This window comes from Stegostoma tigrinum, chromosome 30 (genome assembly GCF_030684315.1).
Source record: "Stegostoma tigrinum isolate sSteTig4 chromosome 30, sSteTig4.hap1, whole genome shotgun sequence".
Lineage (NCBI taxonomy): Eukaryota > Metazoa > Chordata > Chondrichthyes > Orectolobiformes > Stegostomatidae > Stegostoma > Stegostoma tigrinum.
This window is the reverse complement of record NC_081383.1, coordinates 40,224,082-40,250,398: the sequence shown is the minus strand read 5'-3', so window position 1 is coordinate 40,250,398 and position 26,317 is coordinate 40,224,082. Positions and strand designations below refer to the sequence as shown.

At 43.2% G+C, this 26,317-nt stretch overlaps 1 protein-coding gene across 6 annotated transcripts in view; it reads right to left on the bottom strand.

Moving 5' to 3' along the window:
* plppr3a (phospholipid phosphatase related 3a) overlaps window positions 1-26,317 on the bottom strand; it is a 102,748-nt gene that overhangs the window by 31,378 nt on the left and 45,053 nt on the right. For 5 of the 6 annotated variants that reach the window (XM_048560120.2, XM_048560123.2, XM_059638522.1 and 2 more), the window contains 2 exons: window positions 5,660-5,845; window positions 65-191 (listed from right to left, as the gene is read on the bottom strand). In XM_048560120.2, the coding sequence (XP_048416077.1) occupies window positions 65-191; window positions 5,660-5,845 (313 nt within the window). The remainder of the gene's footprint in view (window positions 1-64; window positions 192-5,659; window positions 5,846-26,317) is intronic. The other variant, XM_048560125.2, reaches the window with a different exon arrangement.

The window sequence follows — 26,317 nt, the reverse complement described above, 5'->3', positions numbered from 1 at the left end:
TTGCTAATGTCTGCGTTCGTATTAAATAACTTTCCCAAACACGGCACAGTTTTACTGAACCTACCAACAAACCTTACAGTCCGCCTGAGAAAGGAGTTGAAGTTACAGCCTCCTGCGTTAATGCTGCCTTCGGAACCTTTATTCTTCAGCTTTGACTGGCAACAGTAGACAATGCCTTCTCCAATCATAATCTGGAAAAAAGTAAACCACAGACATGGGGGTGTACACCGAAAGATTAAAGCTGCAAAAGATCCAGATCTTCCAATCAATGTGGGAGATGGTGCACCCACTTCTGATTGCAGTTTAAACACCCCAGCCCTGCCCATGCATCAGCCCCCTCCCCACATCCATCTGTCATTCACACTGGAGTTTTTGCAGCTCCCGGTCTGGATCCAGCGAGGTAAACAAGAATCTAAAGTCTGGGAGCTGATCAGAATTCCAGTCGAGCCACACCCTCTTTTTATAAAGAGATGCCTCTTAGCCTCCATCTTCAGTCACTGACCCACTTGTTGTGAATGGAGATATCAACACCTAAATCTCCACAAACTCTCTTTTGCCCATCTAACTTACCCTCTCGCTCACTCTCTTTGCGTCCCCACCATCTATCACATCCCTCCGTCTTCCCCCCCACCCACCAAACCCACCGCTCCCTCTCTCCTCCTACCACCAATCATTTCACTCCCTCTCTCTCCCAACCAGGCTCATCCTTCCCTTTCTTCTCTCCCCATCTCATCCCTCCCTCCCTCCACCACCAATCCCATCCCTCCCTCTCTCTCTCAACCAGTCTCATCTTTCCTTTTCCCCTTCCCCAATTACTTCCCTCCTTCTCTCCCCACACCATTCACAACCCTCCCTCTGCCCTCACCACTACCAATCACAACCCTCCCTCTCCACCGCTGCTCCCCCACCCACCAATCACATTCCTCCCTCTCTCCCCACACCAATCACAACCCACCACCTCTCCCCCAACAACCAATCATCTTCCCTCCATCTCCACCTCCCTCCCAGCAATCACATTCTTCCCCCTCTCCCGGCCCCAAAATGAAGCACATCCCTCCCTCTGTAAACCGTCGAAGAGTGGTGAAAGTAAACATTGGTCCTTTAGAGGAGGAGAAGGCCAACTTAATTACTGGGAATGTGGAAATAGCCACGGCATTAAACAGTTATTTCCTGTCAGTCTTCACAGTGGAAGGCACAAATAACATGCCCAAAAGTAATGGCGAGAAGGTTATAGTTTCTAAGTTCTCACCTGATATCATTATCACTAAGGAAGCAGTGCTGGGCAAGTTAACGGGGCTAAGGGTAGACCTGGCCCTGATGAAATGCATCCCAGGGTGCTAAAAGAGGTGATGGGGGAAATAGCAAATGCACTAGTAATTATTTACCAAACTTCACTGGACTCTGGGGTGGTTCTTGCAGATTGGAAAACAGCCATTGTGACACCACTGTTTAAAAAAGGAAGCAGGCAAAAAACAGAACTATAGGCCAGTTAGCTTAACTTCGGTAGTGGGGAAAATGCTTGAATTTATCATAAAGGAAGAAATAGCAAGCCATCCGGATATAAATTATCCCATTGGGAACACCCAGCAGGGGTTCATGAAGGGTAGGTCATGTTTAACTACTTTGGTGGAATTCTTTAAGGACATTATTTGCATGGTGGACAATGGGGAACCTGTGGATGTGGTGTATCTAGATTTCCAGAAGGCATTTTGACAAGGTGCCACACTAAAGGCTGCTGCATAAGATAACGTTGCTCGGTATTACAGATAATGTATTAGCATGGATAGATTGACAGGTAATGTATTGGCATAGGGTTGACCAGTAGAAAGCAAAGAGTAGAGGTAAATGGGTGTTTTTCTGGTTGGCGATCAGTGGCTAGTGGTGTGCCTCAGGGTTCAGTGTTGGGACCACAATTGTTTACAATTTACATAGACAATTTGGAGTTGGGGACTAAGTGTGGTGTGTCAAAATTTGCAGATGACACTAAGGTGAGTGGTAGGCCAATGTGTGCAGAAGACACTGGAAGTCTTTAGAGGGATATAGAAAGTCTAAGTGAGTGGGCAAAGGTCTGGCAGATGGAGTGCAATGTTAATAAGTGTAGCGTCATCCATTTTGGTAGGAATAACAGCAAAATGGACTATGTTTTAAATGGTAAAAAACTGCAGCACGCTGCTGTGCAGAGGGACTTGGGTGTCCTTGTGCACGAGTTGCTGAAGGTGGGATTGCAGGTGCAGCAGGTAATTAAAAAGGCAAATGGAATTTTTTCCGCCATTGCTTGATGGATGGAGTTTAAAAACAGGGAGGCCATGTTGCAGCTGTATAGCATCCTGGTGGGGCCACACCTGGAGTACTGTGTGCACTTTTGTTCTCCTTACTTGTGAAGAGATATACGAGCACTGGAGGGGGTGCAGAGGAGATTCACTCTGTTGATTCCAGAGTTGAGAGGGTTGGATTAGGAGGAGAGACTGAGTAGACTGGGATTATACTCATTGGAATTCAGAAGAATGAGGGGAGATCTTATAGAAACATATAAGATTATGAAGGGAATAGGGAAGGTGGAGGCAGGGAGGTTGTTTCTGCTAGCAGGTGAAACTAGGACTAGAGAGCTTCGCCTCAAAATAAAGGGAAGCAGATGTAGGGCTGGAGGTCAGGAGGAACTTCTTCACCCAAAGGGTTGTGAATCTGTGGAATTCTCTGCCTAGTGAAGCGGTTGAAGCTACCTCACTGAATGTTTTTAAGGCAAGGCTAGATAAATTTTGAACAGTAAAGGAACTAAGGGTTAACATGAGTGGGTGGGTAAGTGAAGCTAAGTCTCAAAAAGATCAGCCATGATCTTATTAAATGGCGGGGAAGGCTCAAGGGACCGGATGGCTTATTCCTGCCCCTAGTTCTTATGATCTCACCCCTACCCCTCTGCCCCGCCCACCCATCTCACCCCTCCCCCTCTCCCACAACCCATCTCTAAAATGTTTTACATGAAAAAGAAAACGAAGAACCACAGATGCTGGAAATCAGCAACAAAAAACAGAAATTGCTGGAAAAACTCAGCAAGAGAGAAAGCAGAGTTAATGTTTCAGAGTTCTGAAGAAGTGTCACTAGGCCCGAAATGTTAACTCTGCTTTCTCTGCACAGATTCTACCAGACCTGCTGAGAATTTTCAAATAAATTATGATTTTAATTATGTTATTTGTTAAATGAAGAGAAATTATTTTATCTGGTGATCAATTCTGGAATGAGGACCATAACCCAAAAATCAGAACACGGTCAATCAGAGAGACATCAGGAAGTACTTCTTCACACACGAGACTGTGGGAATATGGAACTGTCCCCCCCAATCCCGCCCCAGGACTGTTAGAACACAGAACTGTACAGGACAGTACAGGCCCTTCGGCCCACGATGTTGTGCCGAATTTATACCCTTATCCTAAGGTCTATCGAACCTCCACCCCACCCAATCTTATACTATCATCCGTATGCCCTGAAAGAGGCCGAGTCCACTACCCCCTCTGGCAATGCATTCCATGCCCCTACCACTCTCCGAGTAAAGAGCCTACCTCTGACGTCTCCCCTATATCTACCTCCACTCACTTTAAAACTATGCCCCCTCATAATAGCTACCTCCACCCTAGGAAAATGTCTCTGGCTGCCCACTCTATACCTCTGATCATCTCTCATCCTTCATCATTCTAAAGAGAAAAGCTCTAGCGATCTCAACCTTTCCTCGTAAGACCTTCCCTCCATTCCAGGCAACATCCTGGTAAATCTCCTCTGCACCTTTTTCAACACTTCCACATCTTTCCTGTAATCAGGTGACCAGAACTGGACACAATACTCCAGATGTGGCCGAACCAGGGTTTTGTATAGCTGGAGCATAACTTCATGGCTCTTGAACTCAATCCCTCTATTAATGAAAGCCAACACACTATACGCCTTCTTAACAACTCTATCCACATGCGTGGCAGCTCTCAGGGAACTGTGAACATGAACCCCAAGATTCCTCCGCTCCTCCACACGGCCAGGAATCTTTCAGTTAACCCTATATGCTGCTTTCAAATTTGTCCTTCCAAAATGAATCACCTCACACTTTTCAGGATTAAACTCGATCTGCCATTTGCAGCCCAGCTCTGCATCCTATCAACGTCTGATGTAACCTAGAACAACCCTCAGCACTATCCACAACTCGACCTACCTTTGTATTGTCCACGAACTTGCTAATCTACCCTTCCACTCCTTCATCCAAATAATTTACAAAAATCACAAATAGAAGAGGACCCAGGACAGATCCTTGTTGTACAACACTTATTAACTGAGCACCATGTTGAATATTTTCCGTCTGCTACCACCCTTTGTCTTCTCAGGTCAGCCAATTCCGAATCCAATCTGCCACATTTCCCCCCATCCCATGCTTCCTTACTTTCTGCATGAGCCTACCATGGGAACCTTATCAAATGTCTAACTTAAATCCATGTATATCACATCCTCTGCTCCACCTTCATCCATATGTTCGGTCAGCTCTTTAAAAAATTCAGTAAGGTTTGTGAGGCATGATCTACCCTTCACAAATCCATGCTGACTATCACGAATCAAACTGTCCACGTGATCATAAATCCTGTCTCTCGGAGCCCTTCCTAATAATTTGCCCACCACTGACATAAGACTAACTGGCCTGCAATTTCCAGGGTTACACCTATTCTCTTTTTTGCATAAGGGAATGATGTTTTCCTCTCTCCAATCTTCCGGCACTATACCGGTGGACAGTGAGGACGAAAAGATCATCGACAACGGCCCTGCAATATCTTCCCTCGCTTCCCATAGAATCCTTGGATAAATCCCATCAGGCCCAGGGGACTTATCTATCTTCAAGTTCCTCAAAATTCCTGATACATCTTCCTTACTAACACTGATCTTCTCTAGCCTACCAGCCTGTTCTACACTATCCTCCTCTATAACTAGGTCCCCCTCAGTTGTGAATACCAAAGAAAAGTATTTATTAAGGACCTCTCCTATCTCTTTAGGCTCTGTACACAAATTCCCTTTACAATCCTTGATCAGCCCTACCCTTTGTCTGGCCATTCTGTTTTTCCTCATGTACGTGTAAAAAGCCTTGAGGTTTTCCTTGATCCCATCTGCCAAGGTATTCTCATGCCCCCTTATAGCTCTCCTAAGCCCTTTCTTCAGTTCCTTCCTGGATAACTTGTATCCCTCTAGAGCCTTTTCCATTCCTTGTTTCCTGCACCTTACATAAGCCTCCTTCTTCCTCTTAACCAGTCGTTCAATCTCTCTTGAGAACCAAGGCTCCCTCACTTGACTGCATCTTCCCTGCCTGCTATGGACAAACATTTCAAGCACACACAGTATGCATTCCTTGAACAATCTCCAAATTTCTATAGTGCTCTTCCCTGACAACATCCGCTCCCATTTTACGTTACCCAGTTCTTGCCTAACAGGATTGTAATTACCCTTCACCCAATTATAAACCTTACCCTGCTGTATGTACCTATCCTTTTCCATGACTTTTGTAAAAGTGAAATTGTTGAAGTGGGGATTAACTGAAACATTGACGTGGTGAGGTAAGGTGTTCAGGAATAGCTTCCTCTTGTCTCTAGGTCTCTGTGTCATTATCAAGTGATACTTGCCGAGTGTACTCCAAGTTACTTACAGAGGCAGCTGGACCTGCAAATGCCAAGCTGAGGAGCATCAATAAAGGGATGAGTTCTTCACTAGGCTGCACATAGGGCATACTCAGTGCACGGTCATAGCACTGAAAGCCCACCTTGGCTGGCCTGAATAAATCCGTCAGCTCCAGAAAGTACAGCGTGACAATTGATGATGCCACGATAGGAAGCTGCAACACGAACGTTGAGAATTAGTAGCTCAGCACAACATTGAGTTAAATCCCACCAACATCCTCCTCCACTATAACTCCCGACATCAGGCCAAAAAACACCTTAAACACACTCTTATCTCCAAGTAAGAAACTTTGGTTTTCAAGCCTCATTATGAACGCCAGTACAGTACTGAGGGAGGGCTGACCTGTTGACGTTTCTCAAGGTTCTTTCAGATAAAATGTTCGCAATGTCCAGGCCAGGTGGAAGCCAAAGATCCTACCCCAACTCTTTCAAGAAATGCTCTAAATTCTCTCAAGGACTGTTGCTGTCCTGGCAAATAATTTGCTTTCAATGTATTGATCAATTCCAGTTCACCAGAGGTCTCTGACAAATTGTGGTAATTCATAATAGAGGGATTCAAGTGAATTTCAAGCCTCTAATCCCGTTGGAATGGGATGTGAGTATGATTTATTGATGGTGGGAGGAAGCTGGTTCTGGGAATTCCAGCCACATTCACGCCATGTAGGATTTTGAAATGTGTGGGTCATGACCTTCGCTTCCACTACTACCTTTTCCTACTCTGCTGCAGGGCTAGGTATTTAAAACCACTTGCGATTTTTAAGGAGTTTGATGGGCATGTCAAAGGCGTCATGAATCAGGGGTGAACCCTTTTTTGGAACTCTCTAATGGATACTATACAGAATTATGGTAACATGATGTCATAATGAAATGTTGTATGATAAGTTATGTCTTTAATGCAGTGATTAATGATAGGACTCACCTTATTAAAAAGTGAGCATTAAATTGATCAGCATTCTGACATTGGAAAAAATCATCAGATTATTTAAGTACTTTCTCCAGAGAACAAAGTGCTCTTCTACATTCACGACTGTGTGGATTTAGTTTTCAACGTGTCTGTTGGACCCTCAGTTTTGATCTTGACATTGATCAATAGACTAGCCACCTTTTGAGTCTTTGAAATAACTGAATAGAAGGGGGACTATTTTGATTGAAACCAAATAATGTGTGTACCCTTTGAAGGAATAGAACTGGTGATGATTTGGTTATTTGAACCAAATGTATTCAGTTCTGGAGGTTTTGCTAACAGTTGTAAAATGGATTATGGGCTTTGTTTTTATTGACAGTTTTGTGAGCTCCTAAAATCTATTTCAAAAAATAACAAAGATTTTTAAACAGTTGTTTATTTATTTTTGGCTGTTTCATGGGCACCTCAAAACTTTCCAACTTTAGTTTAGGGCTCAAGAGTTTTGTCCATAGTGAATACTTGGTGCCTAGGCATAGGGAGTATTGAGGGGGTAAGGAAGGTAAGGGCTACATTGCTTCAACTCATGTAGAGAGCTGTGACATTATCCTAGTATCAACTTGTCCCCAGTCCCTCCATGGACCATCTTCAGGAGGTGGTATCCAACCTATCTACATCACCCCATAGACCTACTCAACTTGTCAGGAAACAGGATTGCAATGTCAGAGAATAGCCCATCCCATTTTAAAAATGAAAACTGGGCTGTAGTCCTTACCAAAGAGCTACATAGCAGTGTAAAAACAGCAAAAGATTAATTCTGAGCTGGAAACGATTTTGGGCAGGTGTCCAAATACTTGGTTGAAATGAAAGGAAGGAGGAATTGAATGAAAGAAAGGCGCAAGAGCTTGTGAGGAAGAGATGTTTCAGATTGGAACTCGAAAGCCAGTGCCTTAGATCATTGAAGGTGCAATGGCTCAACCTGAAGTGATTAAAATCAGGGAGGCTATAGAAACCAGAATAAAAGACCCACAGATATGGCAGAGGATGTCAGGTTGAAGGAAGTATCAGAAATAATGAGGGTCAAGACCAAGTTGGTATCTGAAAACAATGACGAGAAAGTTTAAATTACAGCATTGTCTGACCGGGGTAGAGGAGCAGCATAGGAGTGACGGGTGAATGGTCCTTGGTATGAATTCCAAATAAACTTAAGCAGAGTAGTAGTTGGGAGGCTGATGAAGACAATATTAAGTAATTGAGCTTGGAGGTAACAAAGGCTTGGATGAGATCTTCAGCAAATTTTTTGGTTTAATGTGTCCCTCATTCTCACCTCACATTGTGCATGTGTGCATCCAGAGTTGTGTTAAATCTCACAGCAGATGCGCTATATACCTTTAAGGAACTTGCAATGATGTTATTACTGCATCTCGTAGCATATGACCTAATGGTATAAAGCTCTCGGTCTCCATCTTACTGAGCTCTGCCCTCCTGCAGCATGAATCACTGACGCAAGTGTGACAATACATCTGAATTACTTGGCTCAATCCCAGATACACAAGTACCTGTGATTGCAATGTACAAATGTAGTTACCAGGAGCTGCAATAAAGGTTCATTGAAATCTGGAGCATTATGTGATCCACATGTCATCTTTGTGTGACAGGAGCCAACACAGTGAGAGAGACACATCATCAGCACATTTTGCCATGTCCTTATGTTTGGAGACTTCCTAATCCTTACAGGATGAGTTTCATTTAGGACATTCCCAAAGCTGCTGCTGGATAGTGGGGATGGGAAGGTACATGTTCCTGTTGGTTTCATGTGAAACAGTATTTTAGCTTATCCCAAGCTCAGTTCATTGAAGATAAAAGTGGAAACCATTTCCTAAACTGTACTCCTCAGCAGCTCCGCACTGAACAACAACTGGGAAATCTCAGGTCATTTACAGTGTCTGAGTGTGATACTTTTTTAATGCAATTTTCGCCTGGTGTGTTTCCATTGCTCTGATAGGACACTCACTTAGATGGACGATGCCATTTGTTTAACAACAATTCTGTAGATCCTGTAAGTAAATGTTTTACCTGGCAACATGGAGTCAGGGATGGGGGTGGAGCAGCTGATCATGACAAAAATTTTCTTGCTAGAGAGAGTTAATCCTTTCCAGTGTTGCTCACCAGTTGTTGGATAATGGCCCAGACAAAAACTGGCCTGGCACAGAGGTCTCTTGAGTGCCACCTACTGTACCACTATGAGATTTCCATGAACATTATGAGATTACAAATTTAATGACAATTAATCCTGAACTGCGGCCATCTTTATGCTATACAGTAGGCCCACTGTGTAGTGACTGGAATGAAGTCAACCAGGTGGATCTCATAGAATAGGAGTTCCCTGATTGGGCCAGATTAACAGTCCCAATCAGGGAGCCCTGGCTGTCAGATATAAATGGGAGTGTCACAGGTTCTGCTGACTCTAGGAGTTGGCTCTATGCTGGCTGAGTCAGTGTCATATACTATGCACATGTAAATAAAGGGTCATGAGATACCAGCCTCTGTGGAGTTATTTCACACTGAAACTGTTCAAAGATATTCCACATGTTGGAGACTCTAATGGTACAGTGGTACTGTCCCTGTTTCCAGTTCTGAAGCTTCTGGCTCAGTCCCACCTGTTGTTGAGTCGTAACATATCTGAGCTGGCTGTTTTTAAAACTAAGTGATTTTTCACAGGACCTGACTACCTACCTGGGAGGGAGAATGATACCCTGTTTCGGTTCAGATTGAGCTCAACATCCTGGAATCTAAGCATTTCTTAAATTGATATTTTTAATATTTTAAGTGTGTTAAGACATGACTTTTATCTCAATTAAAATTGTAACTTTGATACAAGTGGAAGTAAAATTCCAGAGCACTTGAAATGGAATAAATCAGTGTGTTGTTGCTCCAACAAGCTGCAAATTGAGTTTACAATATGACCTTCAATTTACTACTCAGGCAAGCTCAGCTGGTCATTCAATATGGAGTAGATACAGAGGGCCAGAAGGGTGGAAGGAGTTCGGAGAAAGGTGAGAGGAGGATGAAAGGTATTCGGACAAAAAGGGGAAGGAAGGTGGAAGGAGGTTAGAGAAAGGAAAACAAACAACTGGCAGACAAGTCAAGGTAGGCGAATTGTCCAATCTTGCCAGCTAATGAGGCCTATTTGGATTGTAGTCATTTTAGCAAATGTAAAAACAACTACTTTATGCCAAGCAAGCTCACCCAAGTAGCAAACAAGTGAATATTTATGTCCCTTTTTGACTCAGTGTTGGTTGAGGCTATGCTAGGAGGGGCAACACTCTTGCTTTTGTTTAATGCTGCAATTTAAAATTATGCTTGTTACTGTTCATATTAGTGATGCAATAATTAACAGTAAGAGCTATTCAAGATCTGGAAGAAAAAGTCAACCCTTTATGCCCCCCCCCCCCCCCCGAGGGATTGGTTTGTTCAGTGGGCTAAACAGGTCTACATTACAGAATGATGCCAACAGCATGGATTCAATTCCTGTACCAGGTGAAGTCACCATGAATGTCCCACCTTGCCACTTGCCTGAGGCATGGTGACCCTCAGGTTAAACCACCACCAGTTGGCCCCTCTCTCTCTAATGAGAGAAATCAGTTATCTGTATTAGTAGCAATAACTATTCCCACTGAAGATCCTGTCGTTCAAAATCTCTCCCAATAGCAAACTGAATTTATGTAGCACCTGTAATGTAGCAACAGGTCCAAAGGCGCTTGACAGGAGATACTTACAGCATTTTCTTTTTGGTTACAGACTAAAGAATGCAAATGTTCTTACCCTTTCAGGACAGATCTATTATTGGATGGAACTCTTGAATAAATAATGGTACTTCATTTGCCTATGAAAGGGGCTTACTGCTGGTGCAATGTGTCTATGTAAGATGCCTGGACAATGCCCAAGTGAGAATGAGGTTTGGTATACTTCAGGAATTATTGGAGTGTGACACAGCAGACATTTTGACTGTATTCAGTACACAAAGAACAGACACAGGAAGATCCCATTCTGCTGCCCAACCCAGTCCTTGCTCATTCTGTGCTGAAGAACAGTTCCTGGAATGGGTTAGTAGATCTGCAGACTGTCCTCTCTCCTCTAACATGATACTTCCTCAACATGAGAACTATGATAGGCTTTTCCAATGTGGCACATTAACAGAATCCCACCAGGAACAGTATCTTTAAGCTCCCTGCGGTTAATCCCTATTTTTATTCAACTGAAAACTCTTTCGGAAACTGTTTGGATTCTTTCATTTAAAGGCAGCATTTGAAAACAATTGAGCGGAAAACAGGTTTACTTGTCAACTCCAATGTATTCCTATCAACAACAGCTTTAGGCCTGGTCTTGGCCTTTTTAAGCATTGCAGGAGTGGTCTCCTTTTCACACGAGCTATACCTAGTATTAATTATTTCAGGGTAAGATCCTCCCTTAGGCAGACTCTCATAACCACAAGCAAAAAAAAGCCTTTGAGAGCTTGGTCAGTCGAATATTGTGAATTGAAATACATTTACATATCTCACAGAATTACATTGCTGGAGACAACTTGTGCATGTTTATACACATATAAAATATATTGCACAATGTGTGTGCTCGACCACTAATGTTAAGATTCTTCCAGCTCAATTACCAAGTAGATCTGTCACAATGCCCAGTTTCATGCTACCAATGCACCGAGAAGCCATTTGCAGCACAAGCAGATGCTAACTGCAGCTCCAGTGCTCCATTTGTTTGATAGCATCCTACTTCAATCTATTTTGTGGCAAAATTGACAAGCCAATGTCTGTCAGCAGTTTTATGCTTTAAGTACAGCTGCACTGAGAAATGGGACTGAATACATCATACTTCATTACCCACCTTCAAACAAAATCACTGGGGAGATGTTTTTTGCTCTTCGCTATGTATTGCCTGCTGACTGACCCTATCTGTGTCCCTTTCATCTGTTACTGAAAACACAATTGCCAATACAAATCTCCTTCAGCACTTATTACTGTCAGGCAGACTGCTGAGATTTTCTGACTTTCAGCTCTGAACACAAGAACAAACTTGTACGTTGATAGTGCCATTCATGACCACAGGACATCAAAAAGCACATCCCAGCCAATGAGGCATGTTTAGATTGTTGTCACTGTTGTAATAGAGGAAGTGTTTATGCCAAGCAAACTCCCACCAGCAGAATTGAGATATTCAGGTCACTGTTCCACTCTTGTTAGCCATGTTATAAAGTCCCCTACTTTTCTACAAAAGGTCCTATGAGTCTTTGTTGTCCAAAGTTGGTGAGACCCTTTCTGGAATACTGTGTCCAGTTCTGGTTGACATATGATTGGAAGGATATTATTCAGCTGGAAAAGATTCAGAAAAGATTTACCAGGATGTTACTGGGACTGGAGGGTTTGACAGGCTGATTAGGATGGGACTTTTTTCACTGAGGCATAGGAGGTTGAGGGGCGACTTCATAGAGGTTTATAAAATCATGAAGCATGAACGGTATAGATAAGATGAAATGGCAAGTGTACTTTCCCCAGGGTCAAGGATTCCAAGACTAGAGGGCATATTTTTAATGTGAGAGGAGAACGATTTTAAAGATGATGAGGGCAATTTTTTTCCCCCACACAGAGTGGTTGGTGTGTGGATAGAACTGCCAGAGTAAGTGGGTACAGCTACAACATTTAAAAGACATTTAGATAAGTACAAGACCACTTATCCCTCACTCCAGTGGGAATTTCTGTTTTTCCCTGTCTAGCAGTTAGACACACCATTGTTCTGCCATTTTCACATTCTGATCACTTAATCTGAACTAGCAACATTCTTTCTCCCCCAAACACTGCACCACCCAGCACCTACACCCACTCCCACAAACCAACCGTGCAAATGCTGCTCCCTCCACACTTCACATCAGCTCTGATGAAGTGTCATCTAGACTCAAAAAAATAGCATGCTCTCTCCTCATGGATGCTGCCTGACCCGCTGTGATTTCCAGCATGAATAATAGATGTTTGGAGGGATATGGGCCAAGTATTGGCAGCTGGGACTCATTTAGTTTGGGATTATAGTTGATATAGATTGATTGGACTGCAGGATCTGTTTCCATTCTTTATGACTCTGTGACTATTATGAAAGGAGAGAAAGAACAATTGGTTTGAAAATGAATATTTCTGCCTGTACTTAAAGCTGAGAAGCCTGCAGGAGGAAAATGGTGGTGTTGAGGTAATATCACTGGAAAATGCAGAGAGCCCAGGACAGTATCCTGGGGACTTGGGATCAAATCTCACCATGGCATTGCTGTTCAATTGATAAAAAGGTGGAACTGAAAGTTCAGAGATAGTAGGAACTGCCGATGCTGGAGAATCTGAGATAACACGGTATCAAGCAGGATGAACACAGCAGGCCAAGCAGCATCAGAGGAGCAGGAAAGTTTGAAGTTTCGGGTCAAGACCCTTCTTCAAAAATGGGGGGAGGGGAAGGGGATTCTGAAATAAGTAGGGAGACGGGGGGAGGCGGATAGAAGATGGATAAAAGAGAAGACAGGGTGAGAGGAGAGTGAAAGCTTATCCTTGTATTAGTGAATGGATTGTTGTTTAAAACACATCCGGTTCACTCATGGCCTTTCATAAAACAAACCTGGTGGCTGGACCCACGGCAATGATTGACCCTTACAGCCTGCTACATTTAAAAAAAAGACCAGATGTGAGCAGGAGAACATGGAGTTTGCCGAGGCATGCTCTGTAATTTTCCAGCCCTCAGATTCAGGGACAGTGCCAGAAGGCTGCACAATTGTAAGTGATACACACTTGTTCAAAGACTGTGTATAAAGTTAGGCCGAGCAACTACAGGCCACAGGCAGATAGTACATTAACAATAAAACTAAATTAATAGTCATCTGGGTAACGGAAAGATGATTTAAGCAACCAGCACAGCTTTGTTAAGGGCATATTGTACATAACTAATTTGCCTTGGCTTTTTTAACTAATCAGCATATTGTGGAGGGTTGATATAGTCTGCCTTAACACCCAAGAAAGTATTTGTGAAAGAGTTATGCAATAGACTCGTGGAAACAGTGAGATTCCATGTAAGTTAAAATATAAGGACTGCAACGACATGAAAGTGGAATTGACTGTGTGAGAAAACAGAGTCTGAAGGGAATCCTTGTTTTGGAATGCAGGAAGGTTTATAATGGAGGGCGAGTACATGCACACACACACAGACACACACACAGACACACACACCTTTCTGTAGCTGTAATTTTTTTAGACAGGCTGGAGTTTCTTGTATGTCAATATTATTAATTGTGGAATAGAGTCTACATTGTTAGCTGTCCTGAATGTACAAGTTTGTTGATAAAGAGTGGTCAGTTGTGTTAACAACCCTGGTGCAGTGCTACTCAATTATTGCTCAAACCTCTGTGTATAAGAGTTGGGATGTCATGTTGAGGTTGTGCAGGACATTGGTTAAGTCTCTTCTGGAGTACTGTGTCCAGTTCAAGTTGCTCTGTAATAGGAAGGGTATTATTAAATTGTAGATGGTTCAGAAAAGATTCACAGAATGTAGCCAGGAATGGAGAGTTTGAGTTATAAAAATAGACTAAGACTCTATTCACTAGAGGACAGGAGGTTGAGGGGTGACCTTATTGAGATTTATGAAATCATGAGAGGCATAGATAAGGTGAATGTCAAGGGTCTTTTCCCTAGGGTGGAGCAGTTCAAAACTAGGAAGCATATTTTAAGGTGAGAGGAGATAGATTTAAAAAAGACATGACAGGTGCTTTTCTTTAAACACAAATGAGTGGTTTGTGCGGAAAAATCAACTGCCAGGGAATGTGGTGGATGCAGATACAGTGACATTATTTAAAAGATATTTGGATAGGTTCATGAATAGGAAAAGGTTTGGGGGTGATTTGGGCCAAACACAAGCAGGTGGGATAACAAAGTGTGGAGCTGGGTGAACACGGCAAGCAAACATCTTAGGAGCATAAAAGCTGATGTTTCGGGCCTAGACCCTTCATCAGCAGCAGGTGGGATTAGTGTAGTTTGGGAAATATGGTGGGCATGGTTAGTTTGGGAACTGGTTGGACCAAAGTGTCTGTTTTCAAGCTGCATGACCCTATTGGTCAGAGTGTCTGGCCTGTGTGAATCTCAGTGTCCCAGACGAGAACCCCTCTCATTAAAAAAAAAGGGATGCAGCACTATGTGCTGTACACAATAGCTACTCATTAAGAAGGGAGCAAGCCAAACTGGGCTGGATGTAATCACTACATTAATAGAATAGCAATACATTTTGAGCAGAAGGCATGATGATCTTATAGTCAGTACCTGGTGAATAATGACATATACAAACAGTATGTCAACCACCAGCTCAATACAAAACTTATATTTATATAGCACCTATGGATAAACAGCTGCAAGAAGGTGAATTGTAGGAGCAATTTCAGACAAAACCTGGCTGCATTTTAGGACAGACCAGAGACAGCTTGGTCAAAAATAAGTTTTGATGAGTGACAAAGGAAGACATGAGAAATCATAGAATCCCCCACAGTGTGGAAACAGGCCGTTTGGCCCAACAAGTCCACTTTGACCCTCTCAAGAGCATACCATAAGCTAATGCACTTGACCTACACACCCCTGAACACTATGGGCAATTTAACACAGCCAATCCACCTTATCTGCACATCTTTGGACCGTGGGAAGAAGCCAGAGCATCCAGTAGAAATGCACACAGACAGAGGGAGAACATGTAAACTGCACAGAGACTTGAAATTGAACCCAGGTCCTCAGCGCCGTGAGGCAGCACTGAGCCACTGTACTGCCTAGTGATGCAGGAGCAGTCCTGACCTTACATTCATATTGCACTTGTAGTAAAACAGATGCAACAAGATGAATTATAGAGGCAATTTCAGTCCAGAGAGCTGAAGGTGAAGGCATGGTTAGCAATAGAGCAGCAAAGTAATATCAATGAGGCACAAGAGGCTTGAATTGGAGGAATGCCAAATTCTTAAAGCATTGTAAGGATGGATGCTAAGGACATAGGTAAGGGCGAGACTACAGATGGATTTCAACATAACAAGAATTTTAAAATCAAAGTCATTGTCTGATTTTCAGCCATCGTGGGTGAGTAAGGATTGAAAGGTTTTCCTCTAAACTGCAGTTACACACGGCCATGCAGCAACACAGAAGTTAGTGAGTTGGTAAAATCCTTTACCGTTTTAAAAGGTACCTCGCACATTTCTCTGGAATGTGCACTTAAATGAGAAAGGGCATAACTAATCTAAAAATAGGTGAATAAGCAGTGTTAAGATCAAAAGAAGTACTGCAAGGTCATATCAGCCCTTGAATTGATGATCATAGCTGATCGTCCTTGACCCATCCCCAACATTTCACAAATATTTATCCATTTTAGCCTGGGATACCCTCAATAACTGAGCATCCATAACCAAAGACTCACAACTCCGAGAGTGAAGACAATTTGTCCCATCATCCAGCCACCTTATCCTACAAAAATGATCTCAAGGTCTAGAGTTAGCAGCAGGGAATCAGTTTCTCAGCATCTATTCTGACATGCTCCTGAAGATGGTCTCTCACTGTTCTACATTCCTGAGAATACCGGCTAATTGTAATCAGGATCACCTCAGAAAGCAGTTCAGTTGACACTTGTTGCAGCCATCTTCAAGGCAATATTCTATCTTGCATACAGGAGACAAAAAATCCACGCAATACCTAAAGCCCTACATAACTGCTGGAAGTTTTTCTTACATCTAGACTTTAACATTCATGTAAACAGGTCAATGTATTTTGGTACTGCAATGAGAAGACTCCCAATATTTTTTATGATTTATGAATTAGAATCATAGAATTACTACAATGTGAATGCAAGCCATTCGGCCCATCGAGTCCACAGTAACCCTCTGAAGACCATCCCACTAAGACCCAAATCCCCACTCTATCCCTGTAACCCTGCATTTCCCATGGCCAATGCACTTAGCCGGCCCATCATGGGTAATTTAGCATGGCCAATCCATCTAACCTGTACATCTGTGCATCTTTGGGAGGAAACTCAATCAGACATTGAGAGGATGTGGAAACGCCACACAAACAGTTGTTTGAGGCTAGAATCAAACCTGGGTCCCTGGCTCCGTGAGGCAGTAGTGCTAACCACTGGACCACTGTACCACACCTATTTCTCTGAATAGCAACATTTGCTAGTTTTTCCCCTTTTTATTCTGTTTACTAAAATGGATAATGACAAATTTCTCACATAATGCCCTAACTTTCACATTTGCAGCCTCCTTAGGTCCTCTTCCCAGCTTACATTTCCACCTGACATTGAAACTTTCTAGGTAAATGAAGATTTAATGAATAAAGTTTCCCTTCGATCTGGTGAATGGAGGAAAACACTGACAATTCAGGAATAAATTACTCATGTTGGAACATGCCTGGAAAGACAATGTGTGTCACATCTCTAACTCTCTGGGGAAGATGATGGTGGGTTGACTTCTTGAAGGGCCACAGTGCAATGCTGACGCTGCTCCTGCAATGGTGCACAATTGGGAATGCCAGGGCTAACATGTAGATAGATCTATAGCATGTTTCCAATTGAGAACTGTGTGTGACAAAGGAAAATAGTCCCATTAGAATAGTTCTCTACCCTTCTGACTGGCAGTTGTTGCAGTGGAGGGAGGTATGGAAGCCACAATGGTAAGTTGTTATGGTTCATTCTGTTTATAATATATATTTGCTATGCTTGCCTTCATTGGTCAGTGCATTGAGTATAGGAGTTGGGAGGTCATGTTGCTGCAGGACAGGACATCAATTAGGCTGCTTTTGGATGCAATTCTGGTCTCCTTGCAAGAGGAAAGATTTGTTAAAACTTGAAAGGTTACAGAAAAGATGTTGCCAGGCTTGGAAGATTTGAGATACAAGGAAAGGCTGAAGAGCTGGGGTTATTTTCTCTGAAGCTTCAGAGGGTTGGGGGTGGCCTTACAGAGGTTTATAAAATGAGGGGTGTTGACAGGATGAATAGCCAAGGTCTTGTTCTCAGGGTAGGGGAATTCAAAACTAGGAGGGGCATAGGTTTAACGTGAGAGGGGAAAGATATAAAAGGAGCCCAAGGGGCAACCTTTTCACACAGAGGGTAGTGTGTGTCTGGAATGAGCTGCCAGAGGAAGTGGTGGAGGCTGGTACAATTACAACATTTAAAAGTCATCTGGAGGGGTATATGGACAGGAAAGTTTTAGGGGGATATGGGCCCATTGTGGGCAAATGGGTCTATATTAACATAGGATGTCTGGTCCGCATTGATGAGTTGGACCGAAGGGTCTGTTTCTGTGCTGTCCAAATCTATTACTCTGTAAGTGGGTCTTAACTTTAATTCATGGACCTCTTTTCAAATGGATTATTAATTATGGTCCCTTCTATTCCAAATTAATATTACTGTTTAATACTTATATGTAAAGGAGTACACAAAGAGAATTTCAGCAAGGTGTTTAGGAAAACAGATAATTGCTTACAAGGAGCTTTTTGAGAACTATTTCACTGTTGTGGGTGGGGATAGTGATCAGACATTTAAAAAGGATAACGAAAACCAAAAAAAAACTGCGGATGCTGTAAATCAGGAACAAAAACAAAGTTGCTAGAAAAGCTCAGCAAGTCTGGTAGCATTTGTGAAGGAGAAAATAGAGTTAATGTTTCGGGTCCGGTGATCCTTCCTCAGAACTGTTCTTGTCAAAAAAGGACAATAGTTGCTCTACCAGATTTAGATTTGGATTTATTTAATATTGTCATTTGTACCCAGGTACGGTATAAAATATGTAATGTCACCATGCCCTGGTGCCATCTTGGATTACAGAACAAATTACTGAATAATTTGTATAAATTGTAAAATAGTGAATAAACTGTTTTTAAATTGATATAACTGAAAAATTGTGTAATTTGGTATTAAAAATTTTCTGTTGATGACCCACATACACAATCCATTCGTAAATCATTTTCAATAAAAATAAGGACTCATTTTGCTGAAGTCACACTGTATTTTGATATTTAATGGGCTCACGCCAGGTTATCATTTCTTAATAATTTTCAAAAATTGTTGGAATTTCTTCTCAGCAATTTGATTACTGGATGCTCAGCCAAAAGTGACATTCTGAGTAATAGTTCACAAATTTGTGCAAACCTAGCTCAGTTTCTCCGTGTTATTTAATCATTAAGGAATTTACAGTATTGCAGCATGGAGATAGAGCTAAATAAATCACACTGACAGATTTTCTATGAGCATGAGCAGTAAAGTAACAAGAGCTAGACAGAAAGAATGCCCAGCAGGCTGGGTATCATTTGCAAGATTAATTCACTGTATGAGTTCAAATAGAAACCATCACTACACACCCCCCAAGCCACACCAGCCCCCAACATCCCGAGTACAATGTCACCCTCAACTCCCACTCACTCCCAGAGGTAAACTGAATGGGACAGTCATCACTGGAATCCATGACAACCAAAGTGCCCATTCCCATGAAGAACAGCAAGTATTTTTTTAAATTCAGTCTTGGAATGTGGTATCACTGTCTGGGCCAGCACTTATTGCCGATCCCAACTTGCCCCTTGAGAAGATGGGGGTGAGCTGCCTTCTTGAACCGCTCAGTCCATGTGCGGTGGGTTGACCCACAATGCCCTTATAGGGAGGGAATTCCAGGATTTTGACCCAGCAGAACGTAAGGGACTGCAACATACTTCCAAGTCAGGATGCTGAGCGACTTGCAGAGGAACACAAAGGTGATGGTGTTCCCATGCACCTGCTGTCCTTGTTCTCCTAGATGGAAGTGGTTGTGGGTTTGGAAGGTGCTGTCTGAGGATCTTTGGAGAATTTCTGCAGTGCATAGATAGTACACACTGCTACTACTGTGGTGGTGGAGGGAATGGATGTGTCAATCAAATCCTGGATAAAGTCAAGCTTCTTGCGTGGTGCTAGAGCTGCACCCATCCAGGCAAGTGGGGTATTCACTCTCCTAACTTGCGATTTGTACACAGTGGACAGCTCTGGGGAGCCAGGAGGTGAGTTTCTCATCACAGTATTCCTAGCCCCTGACCTCCTCTTGTATCTACTGTGTTTATATGGTGAATCCAGTTGAGTTTCTAATCAACGGTAACACCAGTGAATGTCAAGGGCAGTGGTTAGATTATCTCTCATTGGTGACAGTCATAGCCTGGCATTTGTGTGGCATGAATGTCACTTGCCACTTTTTAGCCCAAGTCTGGATATTGTCCAGATCTTCTTGTTTTTGAAGACTGACTGCTTCAATATCTGAGGAGTCACGAATACTGGTGAATATTGTGCAATCATCAGTGAACATCCCCACTTCTGACGGAGGGAAGGTCATTGATGTAGCAGCTGAAGATGGTTGGGTCTAGGACATTGCCCTGAGGAACTCATGCAGAGAGGTCCTGGAACTGAGATGACTTAACTCCAAAAACCACCACCATCTTCCTATGTGCCAGGTATGACTTCAATTGGCAGAGAGTTTGACACCTGATACTCATGAAAGCTGTTTTGCTCGGACTCATTTGTGCCGCACTCAGTCGAATGCAGCCTGTCAAGGGCCGTCACTCTCAGCTCACCTCTGGAATTCAGTTCTTTTGTCCATGTTTTAACCAAGGCTGTAATGAGGTCAGGAGCTGAGTGGCCCTGGCAGAACCCAAACTGGGTGTCACTGAGCAGGTTATTGCTGTGCGGGTGCTGCTTGATAACAGTGTTGATAACACTTGCAAAACACTCTACTGATGATCGACAGTAGGCTGATGGTGCTGTAATTGGCTGGGTTGGACCTGCTTTTGAGTACAGGACATATCTGGGCAGTTTTCCATATTACTGGCTAGATGCCAGTATTACAACTACAGTGGAACAGCCTGGTGAGGGGAGCAGCAAGCTCTGGAGCAAAGATTTTCAGTACTGTTGTCAGAATGATGTCAAGGCCCATAACCTTTGCAGTATCCAGTGCCTCTAATCATTTCTTTACATCACGTGGAGTGAGACAAATTGGCCAAAGACTACTTTCTGTGATGCTGGGAACCATTGGAGGATGCGGAGATGGATCACCCACTCATCACTTCTGGCTGAAGATTGCTGTGAATGCTTCAGCCTTAACTTTCGCATTGATGTGCTAGGCTCTTCCATCATTGATGGTCGAGATATTTGTGGAGCCTTCTCCTCCAGTGAGTTATTGTCTACCACCATTCACAATTGTATGTGGCAGGACTGCAAAACTAATCTACTCTGTTCGTTGTAGGACCATTTTGTTTCGTCTATCACTTGCTGCTTTTGTTGTTTGGCAAGTAGTCCTGTTTGGTAGCTTCAACCAGGTAGCTAGCCTGGTGCTGTTCTTGGCATGTCCTGCTGCACACTCCATTGAAGCAGGGTTGATCCCCTGGCTTGATGCTAATGATAGAGTGGGGAATATGCAGGTCCATGAGGTTGTAGATTGTGCTGGAGTACTGAGGAGCTTCAGGTGTGAACGTGTGGCTAGCTACACTTGTGTGACTAAAACTTAATTCATTTACACTGAGTCACTGGTTAGCCTTTCTTTCTTTTTGCCTCCTCTAAATCCCCACCTTGCATTTTATCTTGCTCTCTCTCTTCCACTCACGTGCTGCAGGTTATTTGAAGGACCCTCCAGAAAGACCCCTATGGTATACCCAGAGGCCACTGCACGCCATACAGCGGTCACAGTATGGGCTGCTATTGTATGGTGGCAACGTCCCTACCTCTGGGCCAGAAGACTTGGTTCAAATCTGCACTAGATGAGTATAAGAACAGCTCTAAATAACCTGGTTGGAAAATATCTACCGCTGTCACAGTGTCCAGGCATAGCGGCGAGGAACAGAAGTGTCGAATAAGCTAAGGGCCCACTCCTGGACGATGCTGATCTTGGTTTTCTGCAGCTGCACCTAGCCAGAGGAGATGGTTTCATTAAATTCTTGCAGGTGTGTGGCTGCAGAGGGCAGGAGATTAAGCATTCATTGCTGACCTGCTCCCATTAACACACTGTGTTGATGAGGTCATCATTAGCTGTCTGAATAAGGATGTCTTTGAAAGTCAAAGGGTGGTGCTTAGCCATCCAGTTGTTCAAGAGATTTATTATCAGAGCTTTAGGAGGCACACATATCATTTCAACGTCAGCCAATGACTAGTCAGTAAAAAAAAAGTCATTTTTTTGGAAATGTAACTCACCCTGAAACGTCAACTTGGATTTCTCTCCACAGATACTGCCAGACCTACTGAGCTTTTCCAGCAATTTCTACTTTTGTCATTGATTGGTCAGTACATGGCGCATTGTGGTCTCGGGTGTTAGTGAGCCTTCCAAGTTGGCAGGGTGTCATGAAGGCTCAGGAACACCAGTGAAACATAGATGGGAGGGATGGGGAAACATTTGGCTGCATTTGTGAAATTTAATGGCCAGCATAAAGTTTATATCCTGGGATATGTATTGATTGTAACATTGAATGGGAGAGGTCAAGCATTTTGGTGGGTAGACAAGTTCCTGATATGTGCTTTCAGCTTAAATAAGACATTGTGCAATGTGTATTTGTTCATAAAAATCTTTCCCCTGCTCAAGTTCCATGCATTTTATTGTGGCTAGAACTATATTCTGTTACAAAGCAAAAGATGGTGTTTTTGCAAACTTTCAGGTTACAAATGCTTCCACCTTATCTTCTGCAAAGATGTGTGGGTTTCCACCATCATTGAGGATGGGGATATTTGACATTTCCCACAACTTCAACTCATCGCAATTAAATCTCTTTTGCTGGTCTCTCTGTTTGCATTGTCCTGTGCTGGCCAGGTAAGTCTGAGATTTACATGAGAAACCATCAGGTATGCAAGGTGATGTTAGGCATCAAAGGCTCATACATAAGTACATATGACAAGATTGGAAGCGAAACATTGGGAATTTCCAAACCATTCCAATAGTCTGAGCAAGATGCACAATTAAATATCAATTTTAGGTAAGGAATATTCTCTGAAAAATTCCAAGCAGAATGACAAAGCCCAGGCGACCAATATGGGTTGCACAAAACTGGCCACTTAGGAATGAAGAGGCACTGAAAATCAGTGAGGCATTAAGAAACATGCATCTCTTGTTTTACACACACTTGGATCTTTAACTTGTGGAGTTACCTGCAGGTTGTTCACTATGAAATAGCCAACGGAGCATCTATCAGAAGCTAGGGAAGGAGAAAGTAACATAGACTAACAACAGCAAGGCAACTGGAAACTCTTCTCCCTCAAACCTCCTACATCCCTGCAAGCTCAGAAACTAACCAATTTAAAACAACTTGCAACATCAAACAATTCACTGAGTTCCTCAGGTAACCTGCAGCCTCACCATTAATGGCGGAAACAAGATTACAGCTCAGCAGTAGGGACTCAAAGTTTCACTTCTGCAACTAAAGATGACTCAAAAGACACTATAAACTAAAATTACCTTTCACCTTTCTGTAAAAGACAATCCTCTCTCCCCTCTTGTTGGTAAGCTCATTTCCAGTTAGTGGGTTGTGTTTAATATTTTGTGGGGATATAATAGGTAATAAAATGCCACTCTGTTATCAAGACCATTTCCAACCAGAGAATTCAATCATTGCCCCTTGACAGTCAATAGCATTAGCACTGCTGAATCTCCCAACATCCCAGAAGCTACCATTGACCACAACCTCAACGGGACTAGCCATTTACTTACAGCAGCAATAAGAGCAGGTCAGAGGCTGGGAATCCTGGAGCAAATTACTTGCCTTGTAACTCCCTAAAACCTGTCCGACATTTACAAGGCATAAGTCTGGAGCATATTCCCCACTAACCTGGATGTCTGCAGCTCTAACAACACTCCAGAATCTTTACCTCATTCAGTACAAAGCAGCCTGTTTGTTTGGCACCACATTCACTCCCACCACTGACCCTCAGTAACAGCAGTGTATACCATCACATGATAAGCGTGTCTACAAGATGCACTGCAAAAATTCATCAAGGTTCCTTATATAGCACCTTCCAAATACACAACCACTACCAAGAGAAGCATGGGAAAACCACCACCGACAAGTTCCCCTCCAATCCTCTCACCATGCGGACTTAAATCGCTGCTCCTTCAGCGACACTGGCTCAAAGCCCTGGAACTCTTTCCATGGTAGTATTGTACCTAAACCAGACGGACTGCTGTCATTTAGATGGACAGCTCAGCGCCAGCTTCGTGAGGACCACCAAGAGTGGGTAGTAAATGTTATCCCATGCAGCTTTATGCACATTTACTGAAAGAATAAAATTATAAAAAACATCATTGTGAACTGGCTCTCTCTTTCTTTTTAACCTGACTTTAAAAAAGGTTAACTGAAGTGTGATAGTATGCGCTAAAATAAAAATATTTGTTGCAACTCTTGGAGAAATGGTTTATGGTGAACCCCTCCTCAGCTGGCTGTAATAGGAACAGAAGGTTGAAGTTTACGACAAAGCCAGGCCGACAATCTATGGCGAGGATCAGAGCAAAGAGTTTAAACAGAGACGAACCTCAGTTCGTCCTGGGAATAAGCCCGCAATGGAGCAGACTCTCTTTACTAGGTTAGAGATTTGGTGCTGGTGTGCATCTGCCCCCATCATTAGTAACATGCCAGCAGAGGTGCAAAGTGGCCCAAAAAGAGGCAAATTAATTGGCCCCTCTGTGGGCCTCAATTGGCCCATATGCAAGTACATGCCTGAGGCCTGCCCAAAGCTGGTAAAATTGGAGCGGGGTGGGTGAATGCATTACTACTTTCATAATGCCCAATATTACAGCTCCATCCCATGCTGAACCTGTCATCCCGAAACTGCAGAAGATTACAGTCACAATGCGTTTCAAAAGATTAAATCAACTATCTCACCACTACAAGGCTCAAGGTGACCTCCATAGAAACAGACGCAGGCAGGGAGGAGCCTGCTTTTAGTATGTTATGGTACTTAAATACTTACAGGTATCTACAGATTGGCTGCAGATCTATCATTCACCATTGGCTTCCACGATATAACACAGGAGCGGATAATGGTTGCCGAATTGCAAAGGTTGAAGGCTTAAAGATTTTTCACACACAAAGATATTCCTGGCAGCCATTGCAAACGTGGCAGAAAATACGTCTTATATTGGTATCCGGTACATGTATCAGTGTGAGAGTTGTGAGATAATTGGAAAGTATATGTTAAAATATGAACATGCTCATCTCCTACAGGAAAGAGACAGGAGGGACAAAATCTTAATGAGGATTCTAGGGTGTTGTCAACTCAGAGAGCCTGTGAGGCCCACACTCCCTCCTCTTGGAAAGACACATCACACTACACAGAAATCAGGCAGTGGCGAGGCTACCAGTAGGTCCATTCTGGAGTCGAGAGGCCACGCCTAGCATTTCTGCCCGGTGAGTGAGAGGTGTTGGCCAGAGCCCAGCAGTTCTTGGACTTGAATATGGCTGTTCAGCATAAGTCCATGATTGAGAAAGATCCAGAAAAAAGGCACGTGGTTTTTCAGGGTCAGTGATGGGGCTTTGGGGTGGGGAGGGGAGAAGTGGGGGTGGGTGGATAGATAGTGGTGAGGTTTGCTGGTTCCCTTGGCCTTCTGTCTAGTTTCTGAATCAGTAACTGAGATCCATTGCTTGAGTGGTCAGTCCCCAAGAGGTGACAAGCTGCCTGCAGGGGCAGCAGTGTCACAGATGCTGCATGCAGCAGGCTCCATTACAGCTTGGGTATCCCTCCAGCAGCGGGTTGGCATTACCGTGGTCCTGAATTGGACACTTAAGGGCCTCCAATGGCAGTAGGTTGGGAAGGTCAACAGTGGGTCAGAGTTCCAATTAGGGCAGAGGTGAAATTATTTGGGTGATCACCCTTCAAATCCCTCTCCCAGCTCCAAGCTTCAGGAGGATTTCACCCTGGGCACTGTCTTGATGTTGTTACCTGATTTCTACATGATCTACAATCAGAAGTGAAGCACCCTACATGATGGAAGCTGGATAGTGACCATGAATAAAACCTAAAAGGTGAGCTGTTAAGGGTCTGAGGCATAGGTAGAATTTGATTCCAGAAATAGATTTTGGTAAATAGGTAGTGATTCCAATGAAGAATGTCATGCATTTTAATGAAATGTATCAAAAGCTGAATGTTCCTTGATCCATACAGGTGCTGGGATGTGTTAAGGAATCTCACAGGTTATTGGTTCTATCTGTTCGCAGAAAGAAGAACAATGTTGGATCAGATGCTGCCTTGGAAGAATCTCTGGGGTAATAGCCATTATCATGGAACAGACATCATGGAGGAAATACAACATTTGGTGGGAACAAAGAATAAAGGAGAAAGAGTGAGTGCCAAATGTCAAATTGGTCTAGATACTGGATAGGTGTGAATCCAATGGAGGGCTAAAAGATAGGTAGCATGGGGATGAAAGCAGGCCTGGCAATTACAGCAGAAGGCAGAGATAGAACAGCAATAATAGGAACTGAACCCCAGCAATCCATAAGGAGCGGTAAACAGGAAGATATTTTTTGAGCAAAATACATGCACAAGGAGGCAGCAGATATGAAAAGAAACCATGGAAGTGGAATAATTGTGTCTTCTGGCCTGGATTCTATAAACACTGATACTGAGAGGTTCTCCCGCATCCTAGAAGCCCCATCAGGCATAAAGGTGCAGGCAAAGGCTATCATTC